At 42.0% G+C, this 11,053-nt stretch overlaps 1 protein-coding gene across 1 annotated transcript in view; it reads left to right on the top strand.

The window, feature by feature from the left end:
- Nucleotides 1-918: 918 nt before the first annotated feature.
- The window catches only part of TOMM70 (translocase of outer mitochondrial membrane 70), a 32,454-nt gene continuing 22,319 nt past the window's right edge, over nucleotides 919-11,053 (top strand). Inside the window, exon 1 of the mRNA XM_067546152.1 lies at nucleotides 919-1,303. Within this exon, the coding sequence (XP_067402253.1) occupies nucleotides 1,040-1,303 (264 nt within the window). The 5' untranslated portion in view covers nucleotides 919-1,039. The remainder of the gene's footprint in view (nucleotides 1,304-11,053) is intronic.

Here is an 11,053-nt window from a genome sequence, read left to right as displayed (position 1 = left end):
TGGGTTAAAACAAGCACAGTAAGAGAAGCCATCCATTGCCTACCGCTTTAAGCCTGTGCTACACAGGAGATAAAAGAGTTAGCTGATCCATTTCAAAATATGAATGAGTTCCAATGAACACCGTTCAAACATGGTTTGACTGGCCCGTATTTACATGACATGCATATTTATGTAACGGTGTCATCATCTATAGCAGCCACATATTATGAGAGGGGCCAAGACGCCTTTGATCTTCACTGGGAGCGGGAAGTGCTCAGCACCTTCTAGGATCAATCCCCATACAATTGAAAGCTCATTGCGCACCAGTTCTTGTGATTTTTATCACACACCTTCTGATATTTGGATTTGCCTGACAGCCCCGGCTCCTGGAGTCATGTGATTTCAGGAGACCCTCTGCCTTCATTTAAAAAAAAAAAAAAATCCACGCCAGTCAGTTTCTAGTGCTCAGGGCTGTTGCACAGAGGAGCTTGAAAACTTGAACCCTTAAGGCTTCAAAGGCAGGAGGCAAATGAACCGGGCCCAGCATTGCATTCATTGCTTTTAAGGGAATCTGCTGAGCTGGGGGGGGGGGAAGCAGACACCAATTGTTGAGCGCTTTGGCCATGCAGACCCGAGCAGCCTGTGTCCTCAGCCTGCCAATACCAGGAGGAGGCTGCTGGGGATGGGGAGATGACTCCACTGGGAAGCAACAGAGCTCTGGCCCTCGCAAGCCGCCTGAACCCCCTGCCGTGGTGCGGGTGGGGTGGCGCACGAGACCCGCCTTCCGCTGCAGGAGCCGCTCAGGCTAATAGGAGCCGAGCCCCCGCGCGCAGCCAGCGCCTGCGACAGGACAGAACCACTGCACTTACCCCTCTCCGCCGGCAGGTGGCGCCGCCGCCGCGCCGTGGCTCCTGGCGAGCCCGCCCGCCCGGCTGCGCGCACGCGCGGGGCGAACGGAAGTGCTCGCCTGACCCCTAGTTCCCGGCGTGCCGCGGGTTTCCGGTGACCCCTCGCGCTCTCTCTGGCCCCCCAGGCTGCTGCTGCGAGCGGAGCGGGGATCATGGCCGCCTCGAAGCCCCTGGGCTCCGCCGCTACAGGGGGGGGAAGCGGCAGCAGCGGCTCGGGGCTGCCGCGCTGGCAGGTGGCGCTGGCGCTGGGGGCGCCGCTGCTGCTCGGGGCCGGCGCCCTTTACCTGTGGGGCCGGCGGCGGCGCGCGGCGCGCGGGAAGGGCCCGAGCGAGAGGAAGACGCCGGAGGGACGGGCCAGCCCGGGCCCCGCCGCCCCCGGGGGCAGCCAGCCCGACGGGCTCGGGCACGAGGAGATGGTGAGGGCCGCCGGGGGGGCGGGGCGGGGTCGGGGAGAGTCTCGGGCCAAGCGGGGCTCGTCCCCGGGTCCCGCTCTGCGCCCAGCGAAGCCGCCCTGGGAATTGGCCTCGTGCCCTCCCTCGAGGCCGGTCTTTGCGCTCGTGTTTTTATGGCGGAGCAAAGCGCGTGGCCTGAGGGCGGGGGAATGGCCGAGTCCGCCTGTCTGTCCGTCCGCCTGTCGGCACTGCCCGCTCAGCCTGACGCCTGCCCGCGCGGAGAAGGGCTGGGATTGGACTCCTCCTGGCAGTGTGTCTACACTACGTCCTCTACACTAGTGTCTACACTACGTCCTTTACAGCCGCACGGCTGTACTGAGGCATCTGTTCCCGCTGCAGAGCTTCTGGTGAAGATGCTCTAAGCTCTCCCGTCGGTGTAGGCCTTGGCAATGGCTACGCTGAGGGCGGTGGCAAATTCGCTGCTGTCATATCGGGTTTTCTGGTTCCATTGAGCGGCAATGAAGACCGGCTCAGTCGATCTGGAAATCGATCTAATAAAACCGTCTCCCCAAAAAGCGTAGCGCTGCGTTGGCGGGTACACGTTTCCCATCAGCGCAGCGCAGTGGAGACGGCAAGCTAAAGGGAAGTTACGAAGTCGACATGAGTTACTCAAGCTACTCTGCGTAGCTTGCATAACTCCCGTCGACTGCTGCCAATTTTGGCCAACAGTGTAGACCTGCCTCTTGTTTACCTCCAGGTTGCTTCAGTGTAACTTATGTCGTGTTGGGGTATGAATAATCCACATCCTGGAGTGACATAAATTACATTGACCTAATCGCTGTTGTAAACAGCGCTATAGCTACTGCCTCTTGCGGAGGCAGGATTTATTAAACTCTCTCCCATCAGCTTAGAGTATTTCCGCCATAAGTGCTGCAGTGGCGCAGCAGTACGTGCTGCAATATAGATGTAGTCACAATAACTTCTGCCTCCCCAGGAAGTAGCTATGTCGAAGGGAGAAGCTCTCCTGCCGACATAGCACTGTTCACACCGGCACTTAGGTCGATATAACTTACATCACCCAGGCGTGTGAATTATTCACACCCCTGAGTGACATAAATTATACTGAAGTAATTTGTAGTGTAGATATGGCCTCTCACCTGCTGGTGTCATTTCAGAATAACATGCTGAAAGCAGTGGGTTTACACTGATGTGAGAAGAGAATCAGACCGTTAGGGGGATGGACTGCTGTGTCTGGTCTGGTGTGGCGATCTTTATGTTTCTGCCCCAGGGCGTGTGAGTGGGTGAGTGATTCTGAGACAGGCATAGCAAGTCTGCATCATCCTGCCTTACTTTGGCACTGTTACCTAGTACTAGTGCATTGCTAGCGTTCATTTTGAATTTAACAACTTTAATGGTTAGCTTTCATTTTTCAAGATTCTCTTGCTTGTTTAGTTATTCATGTTTCCTTTACTTATTTGGTCTTTTAAGTGGCTTGTTATGAAACACTAATTTGGCTGCTTCCCAGTGCTGATAAATCAGTTTCGAGAAGAAATATGTGTACATGCAGTATATATTACCTGAAAGTAATTGGATCTAAAAATACATTATTGCTCCATAAATGTATTGTGTTTCTAAAACATGAAATATGAACATGCAAATTGCTTCTGAGACTAAGATGCAAAAGGAAATTTTAGCTGGGTTTGCAGACTTATCTTATTCAGAACCGCTAGGTAGAACAGAGTAGAAATGAGCACAGGATCAGGAGATGTGTATAAAGAAAATAAACCATATTTTCTTTAAATATGAAGCCAGCATAATTGATCCATAGTCAGTTATTGAGATTTGCATTCAAAGTGGAGATTAAATATTTATGTATGAGTGGGCAGGATCTTCAAATTTACATTTACAGAATAGTGTTGCTCTCCTGAGTGTGCAGACAGTGGAAAAATACTTCTGAGTTGTGAATTATGCCATTATCCCAATGGGCTGTCAAACCCTTTATTAGATTTCGGTTAAATGACAACTATTTCACTGCTGACCACTTTAGCAGAAATGTCAATCTAATTGACAAATGCATTTGGTGCAGTGTTTGTCAGGAGATCCTTTTGATTACTGATATGATATTATAATGGATAAATATATTTAGTCCTTTAAAGTCTTAAACATCAAAACTTTAAATGGCAAACCCAGTTGATGATGAACACTGAAAACATGGATCCAAGTTTTGATGTCTAAAATTGTCTTCAAATCCACTTGTCAACTAAATATGGAGGGCCTACAATGGCTGTGCAGTTATTGTTGTGTTGACTCTTTTACTTGAAGTTAGGAGTTAAATCTTTTATGTATGGAAAACATACAGAGATTAGACTACATGACTTTACAGTCCCTTCTAATCCTATGATTCTGTGAAAACATTGAGCATCTCCCAACTTACAAGCATTAGAGTCTCTTTAGAATGTCAAGCTCTTTTTCAGTTCCCTCTTCTAAAGAAATTTCTTACTGATGGAACTGTATGAGTTTCTTTACGTATGTTTTGATAAACAACATGATCCGTAGTTCCTTGAAGGGTGTCCACGCAAACTGCAAAATAATGGGAAAAGCTTCTGAAACTAAAACCATTGGGTAGATTTTCAGAAGAGGTAGAACAAAATTAATCAGATTTGCCCTACCCAGATAAAGACCATAGTCCATCCACACACAGCGTGGTGTCAGCAGTATTCTGGCTGTACCTGCTGCCTCTCTGGAATGCTGTTTTAAGGGGGGAATTTCTTCCAAGATCCTGGTGGTCAAATAGTTTATGAAGCATAAGATTTACTGCTCTTAACTTGATAGCTATACATGTTTTTGTCATAAAATTATCAATATCACTTTAAAATGCAGCCGCCACAATATTTTACTCACTAGCCTCTTGTAGCAGTGAATTCTACAGGTTGACTATTACCGTGTGAAGTTTCATTTTCTTTTAAAAAGCTTTAAATGTATAAGCCTTTAATTTCACTGAAAAATTAATGATATTGGAATTATCATAATGCCTTATTCTCGTATGACGGATTTGTCTTTGAAAACAGACCAGGTGTAATCCCAAATGTACAAATTAGAATCTGTAGTATATTTATACAGTCAAAATGGACAATGTGTGCTTATGAGTGGCAGAAGCTTGTTGTGTAACTGTGTAATCTAGATCTCAGCCATTCCTGCATGTTACATTCCTTTATATTGCTTTTTTGTTCATTTGAAAATCCAATTGTTGTTTTCTAAAGGTGTCGTCTCATTTTCTTTTAAAGCCCTATACAAGGGCCTGCTGTCTGCTCTGCTTTAGGGTTGGTCTACACTGGGAACTTACATCGGCGTAGGTACAGCTCTTGGGGATGTGAAAAATCCACACCTCCAAGAGACATAGTTCTGGTGACCTAACCTCTGGCGTAGACAGTGCTAGGTCAATGGAACAATTCTTCTGTTGACCTAGCTACCGCCTCTTGGGGAGGTGGATTATCTACGCCGATGGGAGATCCCTTCCTGTCAGCATAGGTAGTGTCTACACTAAAGTGTTACAAAGGTGCATGCTTCCTACGCAGACAGAAGGGGTTCTCCCATCGACATAGGTAATCCTTCTCTCTGAAAGCTGGTAGCTAAGTCGACAGGAGGATTTTTCACACCCCTGAACGACATAGTTATACTGACCTAATTTCCTAGCATAGACCAGGCTGCCCTGCTGTTTGGGAGTTGCCTTTTCTCTTCAGCCACGTTACTTTGAAGATCAGCCAGTTAAGAGTGTTGAAAAGACGCTTTCATTCATAAGGAGTTCTGTGTACTTTTTACAGTTGTCATTGTTTCTCTTTTAGAGTCTGTAATAAATAGGGCTGAGGATTAATCCGTAACATAATTGGTCACGGAGTTCAAGGTTGCACCAGTATTTCTTTGATTTGGTGCATATTTGGACCCTGACGTTGAAATAATTAAATTATTTTGTTGCATCAGAACAGCTCCATTCTCTAGATGCCCTCATTTTATTGATACTTCCTGAGTTTCTTTAGATTCAGTCATAAAATGTTGTAAGCATTCTGTATCTGTCATCAACATAGTATTTAAGTACCTTCCATCTTTCTGTCATTCTACAATAAAGTTATTACTGTACTTCATGCTAACTGTAGCACCAAGCATATGTAACAAGTTGTAAAACTATAGCACTGGTAATAAGTTTCTGGAGACTTTATAAATGCACAGTTCGCAGTCCACTTTCTCTTAATAGGCTTGTGTGATACATGTGTTCATTAGGGGAAAGATGGTTGATACAGCACTAATGGTACTGCAAATTTAATGTTGTAATTGCTTCTGATTAACCATCACACTTCCTCATCTGCTGTCCAAAATTGGATCTTATGTTAGTCTGAATAGGTTTTAATTCAGTAGACTTCAAAGGATGCTGATACAGTTAATATGTCCCATATATAAAAGTTTCAAATAGCAGATTTAAAGATTACTGTTTCAACACCTGGCATTAGGAGGTGGCATTAATCATAAAAAAATGTGTTAACTACAATGATTCTGAGGTGGTGAAACAAAGAAGGTTTTGCTGGTGAGCGAGCATGTCATGAAAGTGAACAAAGGGGAAGAGAGAGCCCTAGACCAGGGTACTTTTCATAGGTTAACCAGTGAAGATTGGTTCTAGAAGCAGCATCTTATCTGTGTATTTTGCCTCTCAGAAAAAGGGCTCATACATTCTATGTGAACTGTATGTAGGTGCTTAGAATCCAAAAGAAAATGCTGAAACTTATCACTCATGTTTCTCTCTTGAGTCACTGTCATCGGCTGACAGCATGTGTCTTGAACTATAACAAATTCCTCATTCTGTTTGGAAAAAACACTTTCCCTAAGATCCTTAAAGGCATTTTAAATCAGTTTAACCGTGCTGGTACTCATGAAGGCTGCTGACTACTCAGTTTTCCTTTAGGAGCTGAGCATTCTGATACCGCCATTTGGTCATTATCTTTTGTGTACAATTTCAGAAGATTCTGTTGGAAAAGTAGATTCACCAAGGTTGCATTTAACAATTAACTAATTTAATCCATATGGTGTCTTGCTTATGGAGTTAGAGAATAGTGTTTAATCTCGGATGAGTGCTGCTTAACTATGGTTTTAAAGGGATTTAATGTTTTTGGACCTAAATTACAGGATTTGAGAAAGTTCAAACAAATATTTGCTAATAAATATAATTGAAACTAAATCTTAACATGTTACACCTTTAGTCAATTACAAGTGAACAAAAATCCTCACTTTGGCGATTGAGAATTCAGAGAGATTACTAAATCTGAAAATATGGGAATTCTAATCTCAGGAAGCATGTTGCATGTTTAATATTGAGTGATCAGAAGAATTTACTGGATGTGGAGTGTCACAAATGATGTGTGCTATGTTAGCCTTACACAATGGCATGAAAATTACCAGACAGGTAGGATGCAAACCTCTTGTCTGCTTTTTGCTATGATGATGTAAACACTAGTGATATTTTATTTGCTTGTCAAATCTACTCTCCTGAGGTGAGTAATTTTATGGGATGGTTATGTGGAACATTGTTAGGTGTGGAAGATGGTAGTTAGCCAACATGATTATACACCAGAAAAAATTTCTTTAAATATTCAGTTGCTGCACTGGTGTTGTCTACAGTAGAGCTCCCCCAGTTGCTAGGGTTCACATGGTGATTGGCATTTTTAATGTGTTTAATGGACAGTGTTAAAAATATGAGCAGCCATGGAAGCTGTATCTACAGTAGGACACCCAAAGTTGCTAAAACCAGTGCAGCTGCTGATGGAAGTCAGCAAATTTCCCTAGTGCAGAGGTGGCCAACCCCTGTAGCTCTTTGCATGGGATGCTTTGCTGTTTGTTCTTTGGGGCTCTTTGCTCTTTGAAATTGACAAGCTTTTCTGCTGAGGGTAAGAGACTAGGGGAAACTGACAAGTGAAATTGACAAGGTGTGGGATCAGTGGGAATTTTCCCTGGAGGGTAAGAGACAAGGGGAAACTGAAAAGGTAAATGTGGCTCTTTGCGGCTCTTCCTCTCTGTCTGGTTGGCCACCCCTGCCCTAGTGTAAATATAAGGTAACAGAAAGGGCTTTTCCCCGCATGTAAATGCTTAATCCCTGATTGCTCTGTCAGGAGCTTCCTGCCTTTTCCACTGGTGTGTATGTAGAAGGCAGATACTTGAATATGAAGATCACTTCCTGTCTGCCGGGCCAGGGTAGTGTATTTGCACTCCATCAGTGTGGTGAAAATATTCCTATATTTCGAACAACCTTCCTGAATTTTTGTTGTGAAGGTGGTGCTATGCTGTGGTGCCAGGGCATGGCTCAAGAATCTTTCCTTCATATTACTATTAGTACTCAGTAAGTATTTTACTTATGTGCTGCCTTTTCATATTCAGAGAGTGTAACTATTTTGCTTCAGGTTTGTAGTGAGACCTCTAGAAAAGATTATCATAATGATAGTTGGGGTGGGGAGGGGAAGGCTTAGTAGTAAGATGCAACTATAAAATTAATCTTCCTGGTGGGACAGCAGCCAAAACCAGTTTGTGTTCAAACCAGGGGAAGTAAATTATTGGGTTCCATAAAGTTATTCATCAATAGGAGCACAATAACATAAATCAGTGGTTGTCAGGCCATTTGTATGTGCTGCATTAAACCTATTCATGGACAATTAAATCAAGTGAAAAATAAAAATAAAAAGAATTAGAGAAACTTTATTTTCCTAAAAACAAAACAAACCCTAAAATACACTGCAAAAATTATTTCCTTGAAATATCTAGTTCTTCATGCAAGGAAAGTAGTTCTTTACCAAAATGAAAAAGCACCCTTTAAAGATTTTGAGAGGCTGTGAATCCACTTTTAAGTTCTGAATTTTGGGATTTTATATCTGTTTCCCTCCCTTCTTCTGCAAATAACTGCAGAAAAGTTTAAGGCATGGTATAAACACTGGATATTTCTACAACATAGATTGGCAGTACCTGGATTATGAACTTAATTTAGTCTTGTTATGAAAACTGTGTAGCTGCTCCATGGTTAAGGTTGTGTTAAGGTTTGCACATAAAGCAGAGAATAATAATTTTTGCTATGTGTAAGTAACAATGTATCCTCCAACTTACTACACTTGGTTTTTGAATGAAGAATTAACTTTCAAGTAAATCTGCTACATAGTTTGAATTGTTAAACATTTTTAAATGGGTCCTCTGTGCAATTTTTTGTTTAGTTGACCCTATTTTGGCTTCCTCTACTGAATGCATTCCTGATTTTCAAGATTTGAAAATGGATTCACTTCTGGACAGCTGCAGTATCTAAGGGTATAAGTTCACTGCATTCACAGGTCGAGGTATAACTCCAATGTTGCCCAAAAATATCTAGCTCGAGGTAATTGAGGCTATAAGTTTGAAGTAACTAGCCTGACTGGGGGGATGGTTTGGCGCTCAAGTGATGCCGAAACTCAAGCTACTAATGCAGTGGGGACTCATCTTAAAGTATAAATTAATTTTTAAAGGAATTATTTTACATTGCTAGTCCATAACTTACTCTCTCTCTACATCACAATGATTTTTGCTGATGAATGGATGCTCCAGAAAGATTTAATTAATCCCATCTTTAAGTACATATATCGGCTCAACATTGTTTGTCGTCATATCCATTTATTATATTTTCTAGATGTACTTAAATGTCTGCATTAACTATTTCGCCAATCATTTTAATTGACTTCTTTAAGTTTCAGAGTTAACACCCATGTGGAGCAGTTCACATTTCCGAGAACCAAATTGTCTTTTCTTGTACTGCTGATTTTACTTCTGAATTACTAGTCCGATTCTTGCCTACCCAATCCCAGTGTCCACTTCACAGGCTTCTCATATCAGTCTCCTTGTACAGCCAGTTCCAGTCTTCTCCCCACAGCTCCTCGTACAGTTTGTGTTCTCACTAAAGCCAAAATGCTCCCTCACTGGCTCCCAGTCCTAGTCTCCTTGTCCAACCAGTTCCAGCTTCCCCATCCCCTTTTAGCTCCCAGTCTTCTTGCCCAGTCCCCCCTCTTGCTCTGAAGTCCCAGGTTCACCATTCTTCAGTCTACTTTTCACTCCCCTATGATCTGCCTTGAGTCGCCTTTACATTCAAATCAGGTGTCTGAACAGTTTTGGCTGAAATTTCCAAATTTAAGTCTGAAGCAGACACCTGGAATGTAAAATAGATAATTATAAGCAACTGAAAACCAGGTTTTTATAATGTGAAATGTTGGGCAACTTGAATAGGAAGACAATGTATCTTAGTAGCTAGAGCAGTGGACTGGGACTTGGGAGACCTGGGTTTTATTTCCAGCTTAGCCACTGGCCTGTTGGATAACTTTGGGCAAATCATTTCCACTCCCAGAGCCTCAGTTTCCCCATCTGTAAAATGGGAATAATAATACTGACTTCATTTGTTAAAGTGCTTTAAGATTTCTGATCAAAAGCACTATACAAGTTAGGTAGCGTTATTATAGGCAGTACTACCATCCGTGCACATAGTATATGAAATGTTTTGGGATGAGACGCTATTAATGCATAAGCTATTCTTCCAGTAGTACGTGCACACAATTCATTAACATATGCACCCAAAATAATAGTTTTTGGCAAATGTTTCAGATGTTAACTTGTAACAATCTAGCTTCTGCTTACTTAAAATAGTAAACTCAGTAGACAAATGCAAAGGTGCTCTTAAAGTAGGCTTTTGACCTAGTAGTTCTGTTTACACATTTTTATAGACTTAATCTTTATAATGTTTTGAATTTTTGGTGTGTGTCAGGGGGGACTGCATGCAGAATAAGTGCAATTTTTAATATTTCTCTTTCCCAAAAGCACTTTCCAAAAGTGAACAATAGATTTTATAATTAAAATGTACCAAACAATTCCTCTCACAATTTGCGGTATTAGTACAAAGGGCTGTTTTGAACACTTCTGCTATTTGTAATGTAAGTTGATCTCTACCCAGAAGAAATTGTCCACATGCCAGATTTTGGCCCAGAGTAGATTTTTACGGGAGTTATAAACCCATGGAAATAAAACTTCGTAACAAGTGCTGGCACAATTCTGTATTATCTCAAATGTTACTTCCGTAATTATGAAGAGACGGAAGTTCTGCTTTTTCAAACAGTTATTTAGATATCCCTGACAAAATAAAACATCAGACAAGTCATTATAAACCTTATAACACTGGCATTTTCCAGAGTGCAGGCCAAATGAAAGTTTAGTCCAATGTATTACATGTCTACTATCACCATAGAGTTTGAAGACAGGGGTCTTCTTTATTTGCAAGTGGAAAAAATAGATTAGTATTATCTTTTGAATGTAATTTTAATCAAATATAAGCCATTGGGCAGAATGGGGATGCTGTCAAAGTGATTGTGCAATGGTGTTACTTTTACTGGGATAACTCATGAAAGTGTTATCTTCTGTCTGTGGAACTGCACACTTTTTCTTTATAAACTATCAAATAGAATGGCAATTGGAGAGACTTAATCAGAAATCAATACAGAAGTGTCCTGCATGTCGTTAATGGGTTTAAAATAAAAGTGATGATCTCTGTAGAAAATAAATGCATGACATTGCTCTTTTTTTATTTCTTAAGCTTTTTTTTGTATACTTTTGTATACAGTAATATTTTTCCATGCCTGTCAGTTCAAACAGTGGCAAAATCTAAAAATAGTTAGTGGGAGTTCCATCTGAAAGGAAAGTCACACTTATATTAATAACAGGTTAGTCTGAGGTTCATTT

Source organism: Emydura macquarii, unplaced genomic scaffold (assembly GCF_026122565.2).
Source record: "Emydura macquarii macquarii isolate MOO-44397 ecotype Brisbane River unplaced genomic scaffold, CSIRO-AGI_Emac_v2 contig_1119, whole genome shotgun sequence".
Classification (NCBI taxonomy): domain Eukaryota; kingdom Metazoa; phylum Chordata; order Testudines; family Chelidae; genus Emydura; species Emydura macquarii.
Note: the sequence above shows the minus strand (reverse complement) of the source record. Positions and strands in the feature narration are given on the sequence as shown.